The sequence below is a fragment of the Astyanax mexicanus genome, chromosome 21 (assembly GCF_023375975.1).
Source record: "Astyanax mexicanus isolate ESR-SI-001 chromosome 21, AstMex3_surface, whole genome shotgun sequence".
NCBI classification, from domain to species: domain Eukaryota; kingdom Metazoa; phylum Chordata; class Actinopteri; order Characiformes; family Acestrorhamphidae; genus Astyanax; species Astyanax mexicanus.
In genome coordinates this window covers 33,098,991-33,126,822 of record NC_064428.1, presented here as the reverse complement: position 1 = coordinate 33,126,822, position 27,832 = coordinate 33,098,991, and the positions used below count along the sequence as shown (strand labels likewise).

At 38.6% G+C, this 27,832-nt stretch overlaps 1 protein-coding gene across 1 annotated transcript in view; it reads right to left on the bottom strand.

Moving 5' to 3' along the window:
* Positions 1 to 27,832, bottom strand: part of ppp3r1b (protein phosphatase 3 (formerly 2B), regulatory s1ubunit B, alpha isoform, b) — a 43,246-nt gene continuing 15,414 nt past the window's right edge. The window contains exons 2-6 of the mRNA XM_022674578.2: positions 23,964 to 24,003; positions 4,545 to 4,721; positions 1,782 to 1,841; positions 1,006 to 1,190; positions 1 to 189 (exon numbers count right to left, since the gene is read on the bottom strand). Coding sequence (XP_022530299.1) covers positions 142 to 189; positions 1,006 to 1,190; positions 1,782 to 1,841; positions 4,545 to 4,721; positions 23,964 to 24,003 — 510 coding nt within the window. The 3' untranslated portion in view covers positions 1 to 141. The remainder of the gene's footprint in view (positions 190 to 1,005; positions 1,191 to 1,781; positions 1,842 to 4,544; positions 4,722 to 23,963; positions 24,004 to 27,832) is intronic.

Sequence of the window (27,832 nt, the reverse complement as noted above, 5' to 3'; positions counted from 1 at the left end):
AGCAAGGAGAGAGAAAAGAAAGCTGGAGAGGAAAAGAGGGAGAAAGAGAGAGAGCAGAGAGAAAGTAGGGAAGATAGATAAAGAGAGAGAGAAAAAGAAAGAAAGAGAGAGAGGCGTTTGGTGAAGGGGCCATCTGTCCGTTCACACGTCCACGACCATCTTTTTGTGAATGTCTAAACCGCCGACCACCTGGAACAAAAACACACAACAGACAATATTAGTTTAAAAGATAGAGATAAAAAGATTAATCATCTAGATATTGGTATTGCCCAATTTGCAGGCCAAATACAGCACTGGGAAAAAATAAGAGATATGAAATGATAATGATGAGTTTCTTTGATTTTACCAAATTGAAAACCTCTAGAATATAATCAAGAGGAAGATGGATAATCACAAGCCACCAGGAGTGAGTAGCATGAAGTTATCCAAAAGCAGTGTGTAAGACTGGTGGAGGAGAATATGCCAATGAAATATCCCATGAAAACTGTGATTAAAAACCAGGGTTATTCCACCAAGTATTGATTTCTGAACTCTTAAAACTTTATGAATATGAACTTGTTTTCTTTGCATTATTTGAGGTCTGAAAGCTCTGCATCTTTTTTTGTTATTTCAGCCATTTCTCATTTTCTGCAAATAAATGCTTTAAATTACTATTTTTATTTGGAATTTGGGAGAAATTTTGTCTGTAGTTTAAGGTATAAAACAGCCACGTTCATTTTACTCAAACATAAACCTATAAATAGCAAAATCAGAGAAACTGATTCAGAAACTGAAGTGCTCTCTTATTTTTTTTAGAGCTGTATGATGGATTTGGTTGGAAAAAAAAAATCACTCGGCTGTGGCTAAGATAGAAACAAAACACTTAATATTTTACAATATGAATTTTGTATATTATATGTGGATTATAGCATGTTATATTGTGCAGTTCATCCGGCCAATTAAAGGTCTGACTGCACGTTAAACACAACCACCTCCAGGGCTGGAACCCAGAGCTTCCTCACTCACCGCACAGAACTCCTCAAACGATATCCTGCCGTCTCCGTCCTTGTCGGCGTTGATGATGGTTTTGTCGACGATCTGCTGCAGCTGCGTGTCCTTCAGGTTGTTGCCCACCATCATCTTCAGCACCTGGAAGAGCTCGCCGTTCGATATGTAGCCGTCCTTATCCATGTCGTAAATCCGGAAGGCGACTGTAAACACAGAGCAGGAGAGAGTGTGAAGGAATGATGGCATTAGGCATCATAAACTGGTCATGTTTATCTGCTGTAGAAAGTATCATCGTATTTGCAGTACGTCTCGACAAAGTGTTGAGTTCAAAAACAGTTAGAACATTTTATGGACGTATGTACAGTACCAGTACAAAGTTTGGATACAACTTCTTATTTAATGTATTTATCATGTTTTTTTCCTACATAGTAAATGAATAATAAAATGATCCAGACTATGAAGGAAGCTGTTAACTTTTTCTGAAGCTCTGATGAACTTATCTTGTACAATAGAGGGGACTCTTGCTCTTCCTTTCCTGGGGCGCTCCTGATAAGCGCCAGTTTCATCATAACATTTTTGGTGACTGCAATTGAGGATACTTTTAAACTTCTTGAAACTCTTTTTGTCAGACTGATCTTCACTTTTTCTTAGTCACTTTTTTATCTTTAATTAGTTCAGAAGTTCTTCTGATAATCTGGATTAGAACATTAATCTAATAGAGCTATTCACTGTATACCTGTAACTCTACCTCTTTCACTACTTTACTAATACCACTTTTTAGAATTTGAACTCACAGCGCAATTTCTGCTCCTTGTCGCCTTTGACACTGAACTGAGAGACGCCTTCAATGAACTCTGAGAGTGTGAGAGAGAGAGAGAGAGATAAATCAGGTAAGATTCACATCTTATCAGCAATATATGACTGTATAAATCTCTTAACATTCGCAAGAAGTACAATACACTAATCATCAAAACCTCATTGCACCCAGAAGGAATCATCTAACAGGGATAAATCTGGTGGGTAGTTGTTAGGGCTGCACGATATTAGAAAAAAATTACATTGTAAATGTTCTTTTTTCGATTATATACAGGTGTTGGACAATGAAACTGTAACACCTGGTTTTAGAGCACAATAATTTATTGTGGTGATGGACAGTTCTGGTGGAAACAGGAGAGTTGAGGTGCACATTGAATTCTGCCGTGATTTGATCAGCCGTGGTTTTATGTTTTTTGGATACAATCCGGGTTAGCACCCGAACATCCCTTTCAGACAGCTTCCTCTTACAGTATACACAGTTAATCCTGTTGGATGTGGTTGGTCCTTCTTGGTGGTATGCTGACGTTACCCTGGATACCGTGGATCTTGATGCATCACAAAGACTTGCTGTCTTGGTCACAGATGCTCCAGCAAGACGTGCACCAACAATTTGTCCTCTTTTGAACTCTGGTATGTCACCCATAATGCTGTGTGCATTGTAATATTTAGAGCAGAACTGTGCTCTTACCCTGCTAATTGAACCTTCACACTCTGCTCTTACTGGTGCAATGTGCAATAAATGAAGTTTGGCCACCAGGCTGCTCCAATTTAGCCATGAAACCTCCCACACTAAAATGACAGGTGTTTCAGTTTCATTGTCCAACCCCTGTACATATGCTATTAACACTCATAACATCCCTACTGCAAAATCTACAGGTGCTGGTCAACGAATTAGAATAATTTGAAATAGTGCAATCATGAAATTCTTTGAATGCATTTTTTGTGCAGAAAGCAAATCAGGTGTTCACCGCACCTGTCCTACTCGTTAGACTAATCACAGAACTCGTTACCTGGAAAAAAATTGCTCAGCTGAGCTTTCCAAAAGGCCCATTTAGGCCATTTAACTGTGACACTGTTGTTTTATTGAATTAGAATAATGGAGAAACCGTTCCATTGAATTAGAATAATTTTTATTATAATTACAATCATCACTTTCTCAGTATTTTGTGGCTGCCCCCTTGGCTTGTATGACTGCCTGAAGTCTCCGCGGCATCGATTTGACCAGCTTGTCGCAAGTTTCCGCACTCACAGCTTCCCAGGCAGTGGCGATGTTCTGCTTCAGTTGGTCCAGCGTAGTAGGCTTTCTGTCGCGAATTTTCCGCTTGACGATGGCCCAAAGGTTTTCAATGACATTGAGGTCAGGCGAGTTGGCCGGCCATGCCAAAACTTCAAGCTGTTTTTTAGTGAACCAATCTTTGGTCGACTTTGCCGCATGAGCCGGTGCAAGATCCTGTTGAAATATGAAGTCTTCTTCGCCGAACTGTTCCTCAACAGTCGGAATCAGGAACGTTTCCAGAACATCTTGATATACGGCAGCATTGACAGTCTTCTTGAGGAAGCAGAGTTTCCCTACACTTCGAGCGGACATGCATCCCCAGACCATAACGCTCTGGGGAAACTTGACGGATCTTTTCACGCACTCGTGGTTGTAGGTTTCGCCACCACACCGCCAGACACGAGGACCTTGGTCACCGAAGGAGATGCAGAAGCGTGATTCGTCACTGAAGACCACTTTCTGCCAGTCTTCAGCAGTCCACTTGTATGTTCTTTGGCCCACTTCAGCCGTTTCTCCATTTGTTTCTTGTTCAGCATCGGTTTTACTGCTGGAACGCGAGATTTGAAGCCGAGTTCGAGCAGACGACGGTAAGTGGTTGATCTGGAGACGTCAGCGCCGGTCTGCTTGTTCCACAAGTCGGTGAGCTCGGAAGTGGACTTGAACCGGTTGCTGACTGCGATCTTTCTCAGCTGCTTGTTGTCGCGAGCAGACGTTTTTCGGACGCCGGAACAGTTGGTGCGCTTGCTGCAGTTTTTCTTGAGAGCTTTGCAGACGGAAGACTGGCTGATGCCGAGCTGCTCTGCAATTTTAGTTTGGGTCAAGCCTTGTTGGCGAAGGGCTTGAATTTGAGCCACTATTCCGGTTGAGAGGTCGCGCTGCTTACCCATGATTGATTTTACAACTTAGAAATTCTACTCAACCCTGACTTTATACTGCACAGTGAACACTCTTCACAGAAAACAAAAATTCGAGCATTTATTCTAATTCAATGAAACGGTTTCTCCATTATTCTAATTCAATAAAACAACAGTGTCACAGTTAAATGGCCTAAATGGGCCTTTTGGAAAGCTCAGCTGAGCAAATTTTTCCAGGTAACGAGTTCTGTGATTAGTCTAACGAGTAGGACAGGTGCGGTGAACACCTGATTTGCTTTCTGCACAAAAAATGCATTCAAAGAATTTCATGATTGCACTATTTCAAATTATTCTAATTCGTTAACCAGCACCTGTACAGCAGGAACTGTGTAAGAATATTGGAGCTGTTGGAACTGATGGACTCCAATAGGAACCTCTACAACTCCACAACTGCTGAGACTGAGTCTGGCATGCTGTAGTTTATTCATTTATTATTTCTCATAATCTTTTTCTTTCTTTCAAACAACACTTTCTTCTGGATGCAACTATTTTTGCACATAATTTTTTGGTGATAAGTGTAAAAGGAGTTTAAGAACCAGTTACAGTCCCACCTTTGAAGTCCACTTCTCCGTTGCCATCTGTATCGAATATGTCGATGACTCGCTGGACCAGAGGGTTCTGCTGAAGCTCAGGCAACGACATGAACTCCTCCACGCTGAGAGAACCCGAGTTATCTAGGTCGAGTTTCTTAAACCTCTTCCCTAGTCTCTTAATCTCATCAGCATCGACTGAAATAGAGACACAGAGAGACAGAGAGAGAGAGAGAGAGAGAGAGGCAGAGAGAGGGGGGGTACAGTGAGAATTGGTTGCCTATAGAGACTAAAACAAACAAAACGGAAACACAAACAAAAAAAGCACAATCACGCACAACAAAAGCAAAGGTTAGAATGATCTCAAATAGCAACACTTAGCAACAAAAGCATGTTGGTGCGGCAGAAATTGTGAAGAGATATTTTTGTAGCTATCAGAGTAAAAAAACCCTATACTATACATTCTATAAACTAGCCTGTTTATTATAAAGTAAACATATTTCTTTCTTTCTTTATATCTGTATGTCTGTCTGTCTATCTATCTATTTTTATTAATTATTTATTATAGGAGTCCAAGGAAATGTGATTTTTCTGTAAATTTTCCTCCTTGAGAGTGATTGACACTCGCTGCGAGTCAGATTGTTATTCAAATATAAGAAATAAGCGCATGTACACTCTGGGGGAAAAAAAAAAGAGATCACTCTAAAATTTTAAGTTTCGTTGATTTTACCCAATTACAAACCTCTGGAATATAATCAAGAGGAACAGTCATCAAACCAAGCTGAACTGCTTAAAGTTATTCAAAAGCAGTGTGTAAGACTGGTGGAGGTAAACATGATGCCAAGATGCATGAAAAAAACTGATTAAAAACCAGGGTTATTCCACCAAATATTGATTGTTCTGTACTTGTTTTACTATTTACAGTAAAGAGTTGAGCTTATTTTAGTTTTAGTTGTTGAAGTTTGTGGTTTATATGCATGCACCAAATATTCAGTAATATTCAGTTTTGTGGTAGATTACTTAATTCATTACATTCATATTATTATTTACATTACATTTACATTACTATTTAATGCTACAGAGTGTTTCCTCTGACATATTTTCTTTCAAATAAATGTATTTATCATTAATTTTGTGTAACAGTATGCTCGATAACACACACTATCAACACCGCCTTTTTTGCAGCAACAACTACTTCTATTATTGTATAATATGTCTTAGCTAAGAAAAATACAATATATTTTTAAGCAGTTTAGAAAAGCCTGTATTGTTTAATCACAATAGCAACATCACATTCATATCAATGGTCTCCCCATCCCTGTAAAAATGGCAACTTTACAACAGAGGAGAGACTTTAAATAGATCAAAATCTAAAACTGTTTAAAAAGATTAAACTTGTTTCAACTTTAAGCCACTCCTGGTGCAAATAATAATAAAGAAATGGTCTAACGCTCAGGAATTACTTAAAGTTATCCAAAAGCAGTGTGTAAGACTGGCGGAGGAGAACTTTAAATAGATCAAAATCTAAACCAGCGTAAAAAGATTCAACTTGTTTCAACTTTAAGCCACTCCTGGTGCAAAAATTTATAAAGAATGGCCTAACGCTCCAGAATTACTTAAAGTTATCTAAAAACAGTGTGTAAGACTGGTGGAGGAGAACATGCCAAGATGTATTTATATCAGTGGTCTCCTCATACTTTAAAAAAAAAGGAAACTTTACAACAGAGGAAAAAACTTTTTAATTTTAAATAGATAAAAATCTAAAACAATGCAAAAAGATTCAACATAATTCTGGAGCATCGGACAATGCTTAAAATGACTTATGAAAAATATATACAATTAAAAAAAATGGCAGATTCATAATATGTCAAAGTGTGATGATGACAGTTATTATAGCTGATGAGGTACTGCGAATATAGTTTACAGTGAATTGTCACATGAAGCCAGAAATTAATTAAATTAATTTTAAGTATTCATAAATGTTGACACTTTACTTACAAATGCATATATTTGAATAGCCTAAATGTACGTCTTACTTTTTTTTGTTGTTTTTTTTTTTTTTTTAAGAAAAAGTCTCCTGTCTGGCCAGACTGATTTAAGTTTATGGAAGTCAGCTTCCTCATCCATCACCCACCACAGATCAGCTGATCATCATCCAGGTTATTCACCTGCCTCGGACTAGCCGTTCCCTCTCCACTACTGATCACATCCAAATTTATATGAACTGTTTTCTTTACTGGTGTTGCTATACACATTGGAATTTTAGACCTGTGTGAATGCATAATGACTTAACATTCATTTAAAAGCTCATTTATGAGTCTTGGTTCTCCAAGTTTTTCTTCCTCCTCCTGTAGCTCACTGGAGGTTCTGTATTATATGTTTATTGTTTTGTCTAATCCTTTGTTCTGTAAAGCTGCTTTGTGACAGCTTTACAACATCAGTTGTAAAAAGTACTATTTAAATATTTTTTTGATTTGACTATTTGCAAGAAAGGGAGGAAAATATCCACCCCTTAATTTAAAACAGTGTATTGCACGTGGGCCGCAAGGAATTGGAAGAAATGAACATTTTTAAAGCCTGTCTTTTTAAGGCCTCTTTGTTTTGCCAATAAAAGGGGCGAGGGGGTGGCTGGCAAAGGCCCCGGATGTTTCAAATGTTGCAGGAACAATGTAAAAAGTACAAAGTACAACAGGGCGATTCCACGCTAACAGATAAACTAAAGACTTCACTGAAAACTAATTACAGATCTCAGCTTAAGGTTGAGCATGACCTGAGAGTTGCAGTATCAAGCATGCAACCCCATTTTTAGAAGATGAGTCGTGCAAAACAGGCTCATTGCAGTCACTGATGGACACGGTCATTTGTTTACCTGCCTTACCTAAATTTTTAAAGTGAAAAGTGAGAAACTAAACAATTATTTAATCAGTAGGCCAATTTTCTGCATTTTTGAATATTGATGTTAATGTTGTATCTGGTGTTATAATGTTACCTACTGGTTTAGAAACAGAAATTAATGTTACTTAATGTTGATTATAACATTTTAAAATTGAGTTTTAGTTTTATTACTATTTTGTTGGGGCGTGGTGGAATTTCCCCTTCTTCTGAGGTGGGGAATGATAGAAAATTTTTGAGAATCACTAACCTAGATAGAGCCCAGGATTTACACTATATATTTTAGTGTGGTAGCTAAACCTATTATCAAGCCTCTTTTATTCTGTAAAATCTATATAAATATTAAGCATGTAGTTAAATAATTTACTAGCTTTTAAAATGGCCAATTTACCTAAAACATCTAATTCTAATACTATTTAGGTGAAAGTGAAGAGAGATTCTTGTTGCAAAATTGGGAAAAATTAAGATTTCTTTTTTAAGAATGTAAAATGCCTATTTAGTCACTGTCAATCAAAAACCTTCAAAGAATTCTCTCACATTTTCTTTAAATAGGGTTAAAATATCAGGATAAATGAACTAAAATATTTAACAAAATTTGGAACCAATGCTACAATACATGCTTTAGTGTTTTTTTTTTTAGTAATGGTACAATCACGTAAACCTGGATGCAAATAGTACAAGCTGCTGGAAATAGTGCAAATAGCTTGTGCCAAAAATAAATCTGCTTTTTTAAGTGTTTCTGATGAAAACCACTGTAATTTTCTGCCATTTGAAAACAATTTAATACAATTTTAAACATGCACAATCATCTTTTACCACAAAAAAGTCTCGTGCCTCTTTCCCTGCTACCACAGACCACTACAACTACCTACACAAACACACACAGCACAGCACAGCTTATTTATATCTACCATCATCAAATCCTCTTTCCAAACAGCTGATCAGCTCTCAGCTTCCACACACACACACACACATACACTCATACCCGCTACCACCACACCGTGCCGCGCCCTGCCAGCCAACCTGAGGGAGGGTCTCACCTGATTTCTTATACACCAGCCTGATAGCCCCTGCCATCTCTCCACACAGCCAGCGTTTAACTAAACTACAGGAGGAACTCGGGGGAACAACACTGCTGCTGCTGCTTTACCCCGCCCTCAACACCACAGGGGTTGCTAAGCTCTGTACACTCACTCACACACACACCTGTAGCAGCATATGGACAGATAGTCATTATGTAATTGAGCTACCAGAAGGGAGAGGTCATAGCACAGAACGACCACTAGATGTCCTCATGTACTCTACTGTGAAACTGCGGAATAGAAGCCCATAGGACTGGCCATTTTATCAGAAACACCCACCCTATAGTAACATCATCTGCGGCTAAACATTTACTAGCATACTTTATTAATAGAGAGAGGCCACCACAGTGCCTTATATATGTCAATATGCCAAATATTGGCTAAATGTGTGCCAAATATTGGCCACATTAGGGGTGGGCGAACATATTATTCCAAGGTATAACTTTTGCAAAAACAATAAAAGAAAAAAATATATACTAGTTCAACAAAATAATAATAAATATGAATGTATTATTTATAGGGATGTCCCAGTTACATTTTTTTGCTCTCAAATTTGAATCCTTTAACTACATTTGAGTCCCGATCTGATACTTTGGCACTGCCACAATTTTCCATTTAAATATGCATATTTTTAGACTACTTTAAAATGAGACATGATGCAAGCATCATGTGTGTACCAGGTGCAGTGCAGGGGGTGGTAATGATAGTGACTACCAGGGACGGCTGATATGGCAGTACAGTAAGATCACGATATTTCAGAGTATTTTTGCGGTAATGATAGTCTTGCCATAATGACAAAACATTGAAGATTTTTTTAAGAATACACTACTTCAACAAAATGCATATTATGGGTGAAACAATTGCTTGAGAAAATCGAGTTACTTTTCTGTGCCTACTTTTGTTGTCAAAGTTATTCCACAGGTCCTGATGTATTTTGGAGAACATCCACTGTCCAAGAAGGAGAATCCACTGGTTTGGCGGTAAAAGAATGCAGCACGTTCAGAAGGTAAGATGCACAACACAAAGCCAATGTTTATGCCTTTTTTACTGATTATTACTCTATATTTAATAAATACAAGAAATCTGAAAAAAAAGTTGAAAGTAATTTAATTAAATTTATTTTTTACTTGTAGTCTTTATTTCTTTATTATACAACAGTTAGTTCCGACCTCATAATCTGATTGGTTGAGAAGTGTTCTAGCCGTGATGATATATGTGATAACATCACGGCCTGCTCACACTAAACCTGTACCACTCTGCCAACACGTTGCCGAGTAACGGCGTATACACACCTTCCAGTTTTAAATCATCACCTCCAGCGGCACCAGCAGCAGCGTTAGCTTAGCACAGAGCTGGCTCGTCTTTTGTGGAAAAAAGGAAAGGAAAATCACTCGGCTAATTCCGTCTGACAGCCAGAACAATAACCAGCCAGGCTAGGCTAAGCTAAGTTAATGCTGAGTTAATGCTGAGCTAATGCTGAGCTACCCAGCAAAACAAGCAGAAATGCTCAGAAAACACACAGCTTTCACCTGAAGATGACTCCACGGAGCAGGAGAGGAGAGTATTAGCGTTATTTCACTCTCCTAACGTTACAATCTTCTCTTATTCCCAATTTTGATTTCAAGCTAACGTTTGTGGTGTTAGTCTGTACCATACACCGTTTTGTAGTAAAGTTTCAGAAAATCAGATTCAGACTGTAAAAAGGCAATGCTCCAACATGTCATAATACTAATAATGCACTCCATATACTGATATGGCACACACCTAATAACCGGTTGCAGCATCTCGTTAGATTTGTCCATGTGAACAGACATCAGCTTTCATGTAACATAGCAGTGTAAAATGGTCATATAAAATTAAAATACAAATTTAACAATTACATCAACATAAATACACTCAAGGGCGGGGCACTGTATGTTAATCAGTACTTTAAACTAAACAATGTAAATCACAATACTGATATTCTCTCCATATCGAGTATATTTGGGGGCGTGTCCTCCTTCACAAATTCAGGGGTTATGGAGCTATTAAAACACTCCAACACATCCCCCCGAGGCCTGGCCTCAACCATTATAACCCAGATCTGTCTCAGAGGACCTCCCTCCCTCTCTCTCTCTATTTCTCTCTCTCACCTACTCACACTGATTTCCAAAAGTCCCACTCCAAAAGTGTGACACATTCCACACCTACCTCACACATGACTCTGCCGCCGCCTGTTTCACATCAACATTACTGGAGTTGTGCACTATTGTACGAGCTAAGCTCAATCTATAGTTTTCACACATGATCACCACTCAGTACTCAGTACTAGTATATTAGTAATGTCAATTGTTTGACCGGAGCAGATAAACCTAGATGAACCTATCAGAACCTAAACTCCACAGCAACAACTGTGGAGCAGAGAGGTACATTCCTGATTAGAATAGCACTGCTTAGGTTAATGCATGATTAGAATAGCACTACTAAGGTACATTTATGACAAAAATAGCACTGTTGAGGTAAAGTTGTGACGTGGACTGCATTGCTACCATAAATTCATAATTAGAATAACTCGGCTAAGGTTTACTCCTCATTAGAATACCACTGCTAAAGTAATTTTATGACTATAGCACTAATGAGGTATATTCATGACTGTTACAGCACTCCCAAGGTAAATTTATGATTAGAATAGCACTGCTGGGGTAAACGCATGATTAGAAAAGCACTGCTAAGCTTAATTCATGACAAATAGCACTGAGAAGATAAATGCATGACTATGACAGTACATCTTGGGTGAATTCATGATTATAATAGCAATGCTTAGGTAAACGTATGATTAGAATAACACTGATTTAGTAGATTAATTAATACATAAGAATGGCTTATGTGAATGCATTACACTCAAACATTTCTAAACTTAGTTTTGTCATTTAAGAAATGTTTTTAATGGAAGGGAAAGTTGCCAAATAAAGAAGAATGATTTTGTAAAAAAAAATAATAATAAATAAAAAAATTATATATATCATATTGATCCTGAGTCAGAACAGTCTTGTGACTCCTGACCACATGCTAAGGATGGAGCAGCCATATATTAGACTGAAAATAGATAGATATAGATTATTGATCATTAGTCATGTTTTTAGGTGTTGTAGATACAGGTAAAAAACAGTAAGACACTGTATTCAGTCTAATTTCTATAAAGTCAGCCCTATTTTCAGCTTTTATGTACAGCTCACGGATTAGCTGCAGGCGCACCATGTAGCCGAGCTGGTGGAACTCTCATTATCTATTAATAGGACAGGGATTGAAGATAGCACTAAAACTGATACAATCAAACCAGGAAGCTGGCAAACACCACAGGACACCCTTCTGGACCCATTCCAGCTAACCAGCCTTCAAAAATCAGAAAGCACAGATCCAGTCTCTCCCTGCAGGCTGAGATGGCAGCGTGTCTGTACGGATGAGTACGGGTACCAGGCCAACATCAGCAAACAGTGCTGGACTGAATATTGATCCAAACCAGTGCTGTAACAGATCCATCCTGAATCAGCTACACAAACTCACACTGTGTGATGTGATGTTAGCTATGTAAGTTTCAGATTTAAAAAAAAAGCTCGTTTTAAAACTTAGAAGATAATCATACGCATATATTATCGATTTAAAGATCAATTCACCAATAGATCAATCTATTTATCCTTGGAGAAATCAGCAGATCGATTTATTCATTGAACCTCAACCAACCCAACATTCAATCAGAGCGTTTATCCATTAATTGATCGATCAATCGACTGATCCACTGAAAGTTCAATTCAACCATCCATCAATAGATCCCTCTATAAACCAAGAGATTGATCCATCCATTCATGTACTGTGACATTGAGAGAGCAATCCATCAATTGATTATTAGATCCAACCATCCAATCATGAGACTAATAGATCAATCCCTGAATACATCCATAGATCCACCCATTGAAAGTTAAATCCATTCATAATCCCATCAACCCATTCATCCATCACAAGATTGAGAAGAAAATTGAGAAAAAAAAAGTCAGCCCACCTAATCATAAACCCATCCATCCATTCATCCCCCATCAATCCATCCATTTTGAGATTGATCCATTGAGAGATTAATCAATCCATCCCTTTATTGACCAATCCATCCATCCATCACAAGACTGATCTATTAAGAGATCAATAGATCCATCCATGAAGAGATTGATCAATATTTTCTTAGATCCATCCATTGAGAGTCAGATCTATGATATATGACCACTGAGAAATCCCATCCATCTATTCAACCATTGGGTGATCCATTAATCCATCCCACCACAGATAGACTGATCCATTGATAGATTAGTGTATCTATCCATCCATCTTCCATCTATCAATAGATCCACCATACACCCAACTATCTGATCCATCGATAGATCAATTTATCTATTCATCCATAGATTAATCTTCCATCTATCAATAGATCTGTCCATAGCCATCAACTGAGAGATCAAACCATCCATCAAACTATAAGAAAATCCATCCATGGCGACATTGATCAATCAACTGATCAATGTATCTATCCATCTATAGATTCTTCTTCCATCTATCGATGGATCCATCCACAGTCATCCATTAAGAGATCAAACCATGCATCCAACTATCAGAAGATCCATCCATCCATTTTGCCACAGAGACACTGATGCATTAATAGGTCAATGTATCTATCCATTCATAATTTTATCTTTAATCTATTGACATATCCATCCACAGCCATCAATTGAGAGATCAATCCATCCAACCATCCATACAACCAACTATGCATCCAACTAACCAACTATCCATCCCACCATCCATCCATCCATATAACCATCCATCCATATAACCATCCATCCATATAACCATTCATACAACAACCAACTATGCATCCAACTAACCAACTACCCATCCCACCATCCATCCATCCATATAACCATCCATACAACAACCAACTATGCATCCAACTAACCAACTACCCATCCCACCATCCATCCATCCATCCATCCATCATCTGGAATCTACTAGGAATCAGCCTGGAAAACAGGAATATCCCCTGGAAAGTACTTCACTCCATTATAGGGTACCACACACATATTCATGCACCTAATGTGTTTTAGGAGGTGGGAGGAATCCAGAGCACCCGGAAGAAACCCACACAGACAAACCGTGAACATGGAGTATCATTTTTCACAAAATCAAATTGTGTCCTAAAAAAATATATATTCAAATCAGAACCTGTTACATCAGAGAGCAGGCGAGGGCGAGCATGGCAGACAGTAGTCACAGGAGCAAGGCCTGCACTGTTGTTCTCTCTCTCTCTGATACACACACTCATGTCTGTGAAGCCCACCCCCTCTGGGGAAACCCCCCTAGCAACAAGGAAACCCATTCTCCTCTGAGGGGAGTAAAACAGTGTGTAGGTGTTCACAGAGCCCTGTGCGCTCCTGACAGAGACACGATATTCTTCACACAGCTTTCATAACAGCTCTCCACTCCATTTTCCTCTCCTCTTTCCTCCTGAAACACACACACACACACACCTACCTCCATCCCCACATGCATTAAAACCCCACATACCACAACACTGATCAACTGCTACAGAAACACACTACCAAAAGAGAAATTAACTTATCAGTTTTGTGTTTCGGCTTGATTGACCAACAACAGATTCCAACTGAGGGTAGGGCAGGGGTTGGACAATGAAACTGAAACACCTGTCATCATTTTAGTGTGGGAGGTTTCATGGCTAAATTGGAGCAGCCTGGTGTTCAATCTTCATTAATTGCACATTGTACCAGTAAGAGCAGAGTGTGAAGGTTCAATTAGCAGGGTAAGAGCACAGTTCTGCTCAAAATATTGCAATGCACACAACATTATGGGTGACATACCAGAGTTCAAAAGAGGACAAATTGTTGGTGCACGTCTTGCTGGCACATCTGTGACCAAGACAGCAAGTCTTTGTGATGTATCAAGAGCCACGGTATCCAGGGTAACAGGGTAATGTCAGCATACCACCAAGAAGGACCAACCACATCCAACAGGATTAACTGTGGACGCTGTAATAGGAAGCTGTCTGAAAGGGATGTTCGGGTGCTAACCCGGATTGTATCCAAAAAACATAAAACCACGGCTGATCAAATCACAGCAGAATTCAATGTGCACCTCAACTCTCCTGTTTCCACCAGAACTGTCCGTCACCACAATCAATTATTGTTCTCTAAAACCAGGTGTTTCAGTTTCATTGTCCAACCGCTGTATCTTGTAATTGGGAATCTTTCAGTCATATTGGCTTTCACACTACACGATTAAAAAAAATGACACATGGACAAGTATCACTCCAAAGTTACATTCTTACATGAAAACACTTACAAGAACCAATGCATTGCCTTGCTTAAAATACCTCTGCTTTTTGCCCAAAATGAATGTAAGAAATGAGCAATACAAGTAGTCTTAAGCCCTATCCGGACGGGATAAGTTTCTCAGGGGGACGTCTGTGAAAAATATTTCACACTTCTAATCAGTGATGAAACTGCTGCATTCAGACTGCAATTGAAAAAACAGGAGGACCAGTGCGTTTTTCTTGGTCACGTGACATCACGTTCAGTAGCTCCTCCATTTCCAATTGCTGTTCTGTTTTTAACATGGATCTCCATGGAAACGTATGCCCAAAGTGTAATTACAGTGCATGGCAGTGGACAAATAGCTATTTTATTAAACATGAGGTGACAAAAGTCGATGTGAGATGTGGATCCAGACGGGACTAAAATTACCGGAGGACCCGGAGTAGATAATTCAGACTGTAATTTTCTCAAAAGACTCCCCCATAAAAGAGAATATTACCCCAAGACCCCCTAAGACACTAATCCCGTTCAGATAAGGCTAAAGTTGAATCATAGAGAGAAAAAAAACTTATAAGACAGAATAATATATGCTCTAAAGAGGGCTATCCAGTTAGTGGTGTTAAGTCTTTATTCTGCCTTCCTCAAAAGGGCACACTAGTTTTACACATTCTACAAAAAAGTGAGTTTCAGTCAGATACGATAAAGCCAGACTGGAGACAACTAGCTTTAAATGTGTTTTTGTTTTGTAGGTGTTGAACAAGGAACTGCAGCTCAGGATCATTGAAATTTCTGGCCATTTGGTCCAAAAACCGGCAAATACTGAAACACATCCTCATTACTAAGTATTTTACGGTCAACTGTCAGTGCTATCATAACAAAGTTGCAGAGACTGGGAATGAGGTTCACAATTTTTTGCAGTCAATCGCTACAGACCTCCAGACATTATGTAGGTTCAGATTAGCTAAAGAACAGTAGAGCATAGAGAGCTTCATGGAATGGGTTTGCTAAGTCGTACATCACCAAACAGGATGCACAAGATTGGATACTTTTGGCAATATAGCGTATTTACCCTTTGAGATCCTTAGCAAAATCCTTCATTATAGGCTGTAAAAATGAGAGGGCAGACGTGGCCTGAAGGATAATGCAGTGGCTGTGTAACCGGAAGGCTGCCGGTTTGATCCCCTGAACAGTCAGGAGAAGACTCCTAAAGCAAGGCATTCAAAACCCAATCCCTAAATGCCCCACAAATAATTATTGAGGGGTTTCTTCATCTTCAATGCAGCATAAAAGGCGATGTTAAAATGGCTACAAAAGGAAGCCTTAAAAAGAGTCTAACGTAAATAATTAAGAGTTTGTTTGCTCTGGTCTAAATCATGTAATGAGTTGGGAAACTTAAACTTGGAGTGTTTTCCCTTTGGTTTGGTTTGCTTTCATAGAGGGAAAAATCCAAGTGCTCCTAAATCAGTATCAGTACACCTGAGAGTTGGGTCAGTTCGAGGTCAGATCACCTCCTCTTAAAGATCTCATCATGGCCCGAAACCTGAGTGTGATTACTGTATTCACTTCAGCCCAATCGAACAAGTGTCCAACATAAACAGGCATGTGCCAACCAGCCATTTCTTTCAATCGACATACACCCCACCAAGCTCAGTGCACTCCTGCACTTGTTTACATGGAGTGCAAATTCAGTTCATCAGGATGACTGTGCTCAAGCACTGAAAAAAATCAGAGCAGAAGCCCAGCTGCCGTTCTCTTCTGGGAACCGTATGGATGTAGCCTCATACTTCTGCAGCCGTAACCGCTAATCACAGGGGCTTGTGGTTGCTAAGCGTCCAGCTGACCAACAGGTGGCTCAGTTTCACACCAGCCTGCCAGCTCGTAATCACGCCGTTAAACAATCTGCAGTTGATTACTCCGGCCTGCTGAGGAAAACACACATCATCATCAGCACAGGAGCTAATTGCTAATTTAAGCTATTATTAACTAATCACCGTTAGCACTGAGTGCCCACGATACACACCTAAAAGCCTTCCAGCACTCCAGCTCTACTCCTATTACCCAACACACACTCTATCTGTACACCCACACAGAGAGAGATAGAGAGAGAGAGAGAGAGAGAGAGAGAGAAAGAGAGAGAGACAGAGAGAGATAAAGAGAAAGTGAGAGAGAGGCAGACAGAGAGAGAGGGAGTAAGAGAGAAAGAGGCAGACAAAGAGAAAGAAAGAGACCGTGAGAGTGAGAGAGAGAAGCAGACAGAGAGAGAGACATATAGACAGAGATAAATGAGAGATGGAAAGAGCGGAGAGAGATTGCAAAAAAGAGAGAGAAAGAGACAAAGAAAGAGAGTAAAACAAAAAAGACAAAGAAAAAGAAAGACAAAGAAAGGGAGAGAGAGCGGAGACATGGAGGCAAGGATTAAGATGGACAGACAAAGAATAAAAAATAGAATGATAGATATACAAGAAAGACAGAGAGAAAGAGAGACGGAAAAAAATAAGAGGGAACGAGACAGAGAATGAGAAAAAGACAGACAGAAAAAAAGATGGAAAGAAAGAGAGAATAAGGCACAGAAAGAATAATAAGATAGGATGATTGTGAGAGAGAGAGAGAGAGAGAGAGAGAGAGAGACAAATGGAGGGGGAAAGAGAGTGTATGTACTAGAGGCCGACCGATCGATCGGCCAGCCGATTTAATCGGCCGATTTTTGTTATTTTTTTATCAATCGGCATCGGCCGATTTTCTTATTTGGCCGCGCCGATTTTAATCCGGCACATCTGCGGGCAGCTACTTGGAACTCAGCGCAAGGTTTCAAGAGTGAGCAAGACTTTCAACGGGTAAGGCATCCATTTTTACAATCCAGTGTCCCAAAGTCTATATTTTCTCTCATGATTAGTAATCTGTGATGTTGCTTCATTTACTGAAAAAGAATAGAATTTCAACTGCATCGGTGTTGTAGCATTTCTCTCCAAACGAAACTATGCTTAGCGTTGATGGCAGGAGTGCATTTGGAATGCGCCCTGACTATGCAAGGCAAGCCCTATCTATAAGCTCTAGTATAAAATAACCAGTGTTGGGAATAACGGCGTTACTTTTTCAGTAAGGAGTAATCTAACTAATTACTCTGACTTTTTTTTTTTTTTAACTTCGCTTTGCCCTGGTTAACCCCTCCTTCGGTGAACTTGAGCTTCTGGCCGCTGTGCCTGTGGTTTGGCGTGGTGAAGTGAGGCACAATTGTGACGATTTGCTGCTCTAATTATTTCAGTGATTGCTGTGGACCGCCGAAGTTCCGATTTAAGGACGTTAAATCCTTTTTAGCTGCTCCGGTTTTTGTGGTGCTGCTGCTTTCTCTTTTAGAGCTTAGATACTCTGCCAGACCCCGACCTGACCCGAGGACCGACACGAAATCGGGCTCCTATTTTTATTTTATATAAAGCTCTGGTGTGATAATCACAATGTTGCTAAGTAACCAATTATTATTGTTCACTAAAGCGAACGAAATAGCGAAAACTGAAAGTGAAAAAAACATTTGTGTTAACTGAATCTAATAAAAACGGAAATTAAAAGGAAAAAACATATCTCGAACTGTATTTTGTGTTTATAAAACTAACTAAAATGAACTGAAATTACTGATAGAATATCCTCATTTTCGTGTTTAATTTATTTATAAGCGCTGTTGTACAGTGGGCGGTGTTGTGCCGACCGCGCGGCACCTCTTGGTCCTTTAGTTCTTGTGTAAAGCGCTCGCGCTAGCCGCAAAATACGACAGAAAACACTGAGAAACTGCAGAATTATGTATGGGATTACAATATGAGCGCCAGGCAGATGAAAGAGAAACAGGAGATACAGTATGTGAGAACATTTACCTGTGAGTAGCCCATACCAAAACACGCAAATCTCTCTCTCTCTCTTTCTCTCTCTCTCTCTCTCTCTCTCTCTCTCTCTCTCTCTCTCTCTCTCTCTCTCTCTCTCTCTCTCACGTTTATTAGATTGATCTCTCTGATGAGATGTGTAAAAACTAATAGAAACTAGCAAGCCCACTCTAAAAACAAATTAAAACTTACTGAACAGAAAAAAATAAAACAAAATAAAATTAAACTATAATAAAAATGAAAAATGTTATAATCACGTAGCTCTGGGCGCACGTGAAACGCCTCCGCATTTGACTTGCAGCATTGTGTGTAGCTGTTCTTAAAAATCATTTTAATTAAATAATAGTTCTGTGCTTTTATGTTAGTGTTAATTAACATAATTCTGATTATATTTCGCTTGGCTTGGTTTGTTTAATTTCATCCCCAGACGCGTTTTTCCGTTTTTTCCGGTTTTTTTCAGTATTACAAGTTTTAGTAATTTTCTTTGGTTGTGTGGAAAATTTCGTTTTTATTTTTTTAATTCGTTAGATTATATTTTTGTCAACATTTTGGGTTTATTTTCGTTTGTTATTTTTCTAATAATAATAGTAAATACAAAATTTAAATTCGACGGGCGAATAATAAAAAGTAACGCGATAGTTACTTTTGCTGGTAACGAGTTACTTTTATAGTGGAGTAACTCCATTAGTAACTCAGTTACTTTTTTTGAGAAGTAAGGAGTAACTATAACTAATTACTTTTTCAAAGTAACGTGCCCAACACTGAAAATAACTGACGTCTCTTCTTCAGAAACGAAAATCTAAGTAAATAAAATCAAATTAACACTTGATATTTTCAGTATTTAAATTATTTTTAGACGAAATGAAAAAGGGCAGGACCAAAACTGTTTAAGGATATTCGCAGCATCAGCTGCGCTGAAATAATAATTACTGGTTAGTCAGGATTATTAGAGGACTGTACTTCTCCTTATATATAAATAAGCTTTATTGTAAACGAATTAATAAAACAAATAGTTTCTAAAATAATGGAGTTAAAATAAAACATCTCTTTTTCCTTCACTATACAAACAGACATTAAATCATGCCGCCTCCTGCTGTTCTGCTGTAAAACTCACCCGTTTAAAGCGGTTTGCGCTGTTAGATATTAAATGAAACAATGAGCAGAATTTTCTGTTTTGTCGGGTTCTACTTTAGAACCCCCTCCAGACTTTTCTGATAAAAGCTCATTTTATCCTGAACCTATAAAGTCCGCGCTCTTCAGCTTTCTCAACTCATTTTCCGCTCACGCACCGAACCACCAGTACAGCTGATGAGACGCGTTTCTCTGGCTAAGGAGCTCATTTGAAGAAGAAGAAAAAAAAAACAGATAAAGCTATATTTAAATTACAGCACCTGTCTGTTTTTGCATTATTTATAATTTTATTCTTAATTTAAACGTCACCCATTTTTGTAAAATAATAGCTGCAGCCCTAATGTGAACATTTTATAACATTGTCCTCCCATGTCCATTCGTTTTCAACTGCATGGAGTTGAAGAAGAAATGAGCTTTGCCGTTTTGGAGTAACTATCTAAAGTTGTCACATTATGGAAGTCTTCTTGCACTCTGTTAAACATATTAAAATGAATAATTAATAGACTAACAGACTGCAACAAGTCATACATTTGTTAATTAGTAGGCCCCTACAGTAAATTTTATATAATAGCCAACATAATATTTCTACTATAAACATGAATATATAGTGTATATAGAACATATGTTATATAATGAATAAAAAAAATGTTATGGATAATACAATCTAAATAAAATTAATATTTAAATATTAATTAAAAATTAATATTAAAATTAATTAAAAATTAATATATACGATAGCATATCGGCCCTAAAAATCGGCAGGTCACATCGGCCATCGGCTGACTCTGACCACTAATGATCGGTATCGGCATCGGCCTTAGAAAAACCCATATCGGTCGGTCTCTAGTATGTACATATTGGGGGATGGCGAGAGAGAGAGAGAGAGAGAGAGAGAGAGAGAGAGAGAGGGAGAGAGAGATTGTGGAAGGAACAACCAATGCTTATGTTGCCATGGAGATATTTCTAGATCAGACCAGGGCATTGTGGTTAATGTAGTTCTTAATGATGGACAAACATACCCTATCTATCCACCTTATTCTGCATAATCACAGAGAGGAGGCCATGTTTGTTTACTTTGTTTCAGCTCTCCCTGTGCAGCAGCCTATCAGTGATGACTTACAGAAACTCACAGAATAAATAATATAAAATACTCCGTTAGTTATAGGGTGTGATATTAATTAAAAGATTAGGAGAATTTAGCTTAAACCACAGTATTTTCAGGAGTTACTATTAAATTCTACAGGAGGGGATCTACGTCTATAGTTGTCTATAACCACATTTAATGCTGGGCATGAGCTCTTTTCTGTGAATACAATCAAATCCTCATACAAATGCTCCAACGTAGAAACAGTTACTCCAATAAAAGCAGGATAGCACAACCCTGATGACCCCTGGTCTGAGTATATTAGTCCTGAGCTGCTGCAAAACTCAGTAGTGTTTACACACACCAGCATGACCACACACACACACACACACACTAAAAATACATGAGGCTGTCCCTCATGGGTGACCTTTACCAGACAGGAGGCATTTATAGCCTCCGCCCAGCTGTCACTCAGCCTGGTCACTGCACCCGCTCTGGTTACCGCCTGCATCTGCATTACCACAATGACCCACGGTCAGTTCCACTACACTGACCTCCATTACCACACTGACCCACTGTCAGTTCACTCACACTCACCTACAACTACTACACTGTCCCCCCCACAACCCCCCCCCCCCCTCCCAACCACTCAATACCACTACAGATTTGTTTGCTAATTTGTAACAGCAATATATTGGCTATTTTATGGCATCAACAATTTTCTTGACTTGATCGTTACATATTTAAATCAGTTTCTTCATATGAAGGACTTCCAGAAAATTAAGTATTTTAGCTGGTGGAATCTTTTCAAACAGTTCTTTAATATTTGTAACCCTATAAAAGTTATTTCTGGTGGTTAAAAGTCAGGACAGTCTACTAAGATGTGTTTAATAGGTTGAGGGGCATCACAGAAGGGGCAAGCTGGAGTCTGTTCGCTAACCAGCAGGAGGTGGCGGTGGGGAAGAGCAGCATGTCATGTTCTCGTCAAGATTAAACCTGTCTCGTGGGGGGAAAAAATAGTTTAGTGTGGACTTTTTAAGCAGTATCTGGCAACACAGCAGGAGTGCAACTACTTTCTGGAGTGCAAACGTAGTATCAGCGCCCCCGGGGGGGAGGGGGTGGAGGAGACACGTTCTGTAATTACTAGCCCTCCGCACTCAGCAAAACCAGCAAGCTGATTGGCTGTTTCTCCTGAGAGAAAATTTAATTGGGGCTTTCATTTGGCGCCCCCTTTAGCACAGGCTGCATACCCTCTTTTTAAGTTGTATATCTGGCTGCATTTTGGCTTTTTACTGTAAGTAAATCCTACACATGACTGTTTCATAGACAGCTGTACTAATCCCTTAGCTCTGTACTGTATTAAAAAAATTGTTCTGTCTCTGTTTGCACTTACAATACAAACCCTAGGCTTAATATGACTGCTTGCGATTTGCACTTATTGTTTGCACTATATAAAACCTAGATTTTTTTTTTGTTTTTATTCTTTATTCTATTTTTTATAGAATCAATGTGTGAGAGAAACCAGTCTGTTAAGTTTGCGTTACATGATTTTGTCAAACTAATTTTCAAGCCATTTTTCATTTTTGACATTTTCTTTAACATTTTCTTTTTAAATCTCGTCTCGTCTCGTTCTTGTGAATCCAGTATCGTGTCTCGTCTCGGTATATTAGTGTCTCGTCCCACCCCTATCATTTAATATTAATGAGGGGGGATATTTCATATAGTTTATTTTGGTGACTGCTAGACTATTCATCTTCTACAGCGAACTAAAACTAGATGGTAGGTATCTGTAATCGAAACATAGTTCAAAGTGAGTTCCTGTTTTCTTGCTTACCATTCCAGATGAATGGATCAACAAATTAAATCTTTTTATATATATATATATATATATATATATATATATATATATATATATATATATATATATATATATATATATATATATATTTTTTTTTTTTTTTTTTTCCCATTTTCTTCCCAATTTACACGGCCAATTACCCAACCCACTCATTAGGACTCCCCCTATCACTAGTAATGCCCCAACACACCAGGAGGGTGAAGACTAACACATGCTTCCTCTGATACATGTGAAGTCAGCCACCGCTTCTTTTCGAGCTGCTGCTGATGCAGCATTACCGAGCAGCATCACAGCACGCTTGGAGGAAAGCGCAGCGGCCCGTTTCGATACATCAGCTCACAGACGCCCTGTGCTGCAGACATCACCCTAGGAGTGATGTGAGGAGAGAGCGCCATCTACCCACCCGGAGGGAGCAGGGCCAATTTTGCTCCCTCTGAGCGCCGGCAGGTTGATGGCAAAGCTGCATGAGCAGGGGTTCGAACATGCGACCTCCCGTTCATAGTGGCAGCGCTTTAGACCGCTGCACCACTCGGCGCCCTCAAATTAAATCTTTTTACACCGACTGCATTTTAAACTTAAAGAAACAGTCTGGGAAGTTGGGGATTTAGAGACCTCTCTGATGACAATGCATCACTGCACTGAGAATGCAGATAAGTACATTTGTAACGTGTTTTATATCAGCTTGTTAGCTCTCTTCAGTTCTAATTCTGCATTTAAAGAGCAGATAAAGATGAGAAGATGAATTTGCTGTTCTGATTAAGGGTGGGACAATATAATCAAGAGGAAAATGGATGATCACAATCCATCAAACCAAGCTGAAATGCTTGAATTTTTGCACCAGGAGTGAGTAGCATAACGTTATCCAAAAGCAGTGTGTAAGACTGGTGGAGGATATATATTTTTTTAAACCTATGACTCGCCCACCAATTAGATTTAATAAAGTTACTGCTTTATTACTTAACATGGTGGTGCTAATCAAATGAATAGGCTAATGCTATAGGCAATGCACTGCAATGAATTCATTCTTGTGCAATATCGTCCTACTAAATACAACTGCTTTCTATTTTAATGAGCTAAAACTTAAATGGTAAGTAAAAATGGTATTGTGACAAGTTACTTTGCAGATTACCACAGCAACACAATTCAATAAAAGGAGAGTTGTCCAGATACTTACAGTGCGAGCACATCTCCAAGGGATAACTTGCTTCATTTCCCTGAAAAGGGGGCAGAAAAACATAGCGGGTTATTAAAAAGAGTACATTGTAATTACTTTCAAAACAAACCAGGTGAATAATCGCCCTAACGACCGATAAAGAGGATTAGCGATCTTCATTTATTCACTGAGCAGAAACAGTACATATTTCATCTCTGAACGAACACTTCTTTGTTCAGTGGCTTCACAGGAAGTGCCCTCAGACAACCACGGTCTGTTAAATGGGACACAGCCAGTGGAATGGTCTGGAGACAGCAAGCGAACCTGCTGGCATGGCTATTGTGGCTTAGCTAGCAGGCTAATCAGATTTGGCGAGCACATTCTGAGGTGACGAGGGCTTTGTTGGGCCACGGGAAACAGGATGTGACATCACAGCTGACAGGTCGGCATGGCTGCCCAAGTGTGACAGAGAGAGAGCGAGCCAGAAATAAATAAAAATACTGTAGACTGTTCTGTTCTGGTCCCTGAGGAGCAACCTGGGGTTAAGTGCCTTGCTTAAAGTTACAGTTGCAGCAGCAGTAATGAGCTAGCCTAGCATGTAGCATTCACAGTCTGCAGACTGCAGTAAACCTGTAAACAGCAGGGATGGGTGACTGGGTCAGAATCATGTCAGCAGCAGTAGATACCTGCTTTTAACTTGTGGATCTGGATCAAAAGGGAACATTTAATATCTGATATATAAATTACATGTATATTATTTTGGTGGACCATGCATCCAGGCCACGTTTCCGATTTGTCTCCACTTAAAAATTATGAGTTTCTTTGATTTTACCTAACTGAAAACCTCTGGAATATAATTAAAAGGAAGATGGATGATCACAAGCCAGGGTTATTCCACCAAATATTGATTTCTGAACTCTTAAAACTCTTTATGAATATGAACTTGTTTTCGTTGCATTATTTGAGGTCTGAAAGCTCTGCATCTTTTTTGTTATTTCAGCCATTTTTCATTTTCTGCAAATAAATGCTCTTAATGACAATATTTGTATTTGGAATTTGGAAGAAATGTTGTCCGTAGTTTATAGAATTATAGAAACTAAAGTGGTTTCTAATTTTTTTCAGGGAACTACAGAAACTGATCAAGTTTGAACGCTAGGTGTCAGAAACGGGCCAAAGTCTAAAAGCGGCAAGACTGAAGTTTTAGCGCAGAAAAACGGGCCAAAGAGTCTAAAAGTGGAGAGAGAGCGCAGTTCTAAAAGTTGCCATAATTAAGGAGTTTAATACTAAGAGACATCATAAAATGAAACATCAATTTGATAAATCTTAGTTTACACAACACTGTCAAATAAAGATAAATATAGTAAGTCAAGTAAAATGGTGTGTAAATGAAAGTTATCAGGAAAATGTATTATTTAAAGTGGTATATTTCATTATTTGTTTTATTACAGAGTCTGTGGCCCGTGACTTCAAATATATTTCTCCTTCTGGCCCCCAACAAAAAAAGTTTGGACACCCCTGCTCTAGAGGCAGCCTGCGAGTGAGTGCTCTATGAATGGAGCTTAAAGTTTAAGCTTTCTTTAATTTTAGAAAGTAGAATAATATATATTTTACTAAAAAAAGCAAAGAAAGCATGCCTGTATATTTCAGTCTATCTACAGAAAACACAGTTTTACACAGTAAAGAGACTAGCATTATTGCTACTGTAAGCTGATTGGTTGTCAATATGACCCTGGAGATACAGGAAAAAGCATGTTTAAAGGTTTTATAACTGGAGTTCAAAACTATAAAAAATGATGCTTGCAGTCCTTAAACATTTGATAGAGCTCTGTGTTGAGGACAGAAGTACATATTTCAGTATAAACTGATCAGACATTTATAAACTCAGATTTTACTCAGTTGAACCTATTCATTTTGGACTCACTTTAAGTGCGTATTCTCCTTTATAGAGATTCTCTCTTTGGCATTACACAAAGAGACCAATACATTATTTTACTGCACATTTAATAAAAACCTAGACTTTAATTTACAGTTCTTTAACTTAATCAATTATGAAATATATATAGGATTAAGAAAGCACATTTTGATGGAAGCTGTCAGACTGTAAGCATATCCCTAAATCCCAAGAGGCTTCAGAGTGTGTGTGTGTGTAAGAGAGAGAGAGAGACCACAGACGTGCATATTTCATTATGCATGAGAAAAGCACAACACTGCATTCCACCAGAGAGCGAGAGAGAGAGGAAATTAGGCCAACCCACCACCGCCTTACTGCATCTCTCACATCTCTCCGGGACAATGCAGAGAAATGAGGAGAGAAAGATAAATGGAGAGAGGAAGAGACAAGACAGGAGATAAGAGGAAGTCAGGGAGAGAGGGCTGAACAGAATGAGGAGATGCGGAAGGTCTAGAGACATGAGGAGAGCAACGTTACAGTGTCAAAAGACACAGAAGTTAGTCCTGATTCTGTTTTATTCAAGAAAACTATAGTTTAGTCTACACAGATCGGCCAAAATATTAAAACCATCTGCCTAGCATTGTGTAGGTCACCTTTGTATTGCACTCTGAAGGTGTCCTGTGGTACTTTCCAGATACCACCAAGACTATAGGGCCGGGAATCACAGGGCTATTCTCTAAAATACTTCACATCATCTGTGTTAATGAAGAGGATAAAATACTCCTAAATACCAAGAGTTATGAATGTGTTTGTGTCAGTTTCACAGAATTTAACATTCAATAGTTTTAACCGTATGTTTATTGAATTCAATAGATTAATGCCACAATGTGGAGTAATAAAGCAGTAAGTTCAGTAAGTTAAATTGGGAGGTGAGTTTTAAAGAGTTCAGAGTGCCGGTGTTTCAATACTATCCATATTTGATGCCACCTAGCGATAATGTCGTGCAAATAAAAACTATATGATATATAACAATACTCAAATACAGCTCTGAAAAAAATTTTAGAGACCACTTAGAAATGATGAGTTTCTTTGATTTTACCAACTGAAAACCTCTGGAATATAATTAAGAGGAAGATGGATGATCACAAGCCATCAAACCAAACTGAACTGCTTGAATTTCTGCACCAGGAGTGTAAAGCATAAAGTTATCCAAAAGCAGTGTGTAAGACTGGTGGAGGAGAACATGATGCCAAGATGCATGAAAACCAGAGTTATTCCACCAAATATTGATTTCTGAACTTTTAAATCTGTATGAATATAAACTAGTTTTCTTTACATTATTTAAAACAACAATGTTCATTTTTTTATCAAACATATATCTGAAGTGGTCTCTTAATTTTTTCCAGAGCTGTACAAGAATAACATTAGCTGCAGGTCTTTTAAGTCCAATTGTGTCGTCCTTACTTGAAGCACATTTAGTAGATACTGACTACTGCTTACTGAGAACATCACCCAAGAATTCTGAAGAGGTTCTGACTTAGTTTCAGTTTCTATTGGGAACGTGTCTCAGATTCTTATACTTGTCCATTTTCTTGTGTCAACAAATCAACAAAATAACCAGGGGCCAGTTGTTCAGAGGTAATCTGATCGGATTTTGGTTATCGGATTGGATCAAATCTGGAAAACGGGTTGTTCAAAAGGGAAAGAAGCATTCTGAAATCGGATCAGATCACGTAATCCAATCCTAGTTTGTAAATGGATCAAACCTTCAGTTTCTGTTGTTCAAAACTTTTCAGTAGGATTTGGATAACTTTGATCCAAAAAAACAGGATTACCCTGATCCCAACAAGGGGTAGGATTTCAAGGGGGATTTCAGGAAGTAAATGTGGTAAAACTTTAAAATCAAAGTTTTAAAGTAAAAAAAAATACATTTGTACAATTTAGTGTATATACATTTACTTCTATTTTGCACTTGACCTGTTTAACCGTTACAGTAATA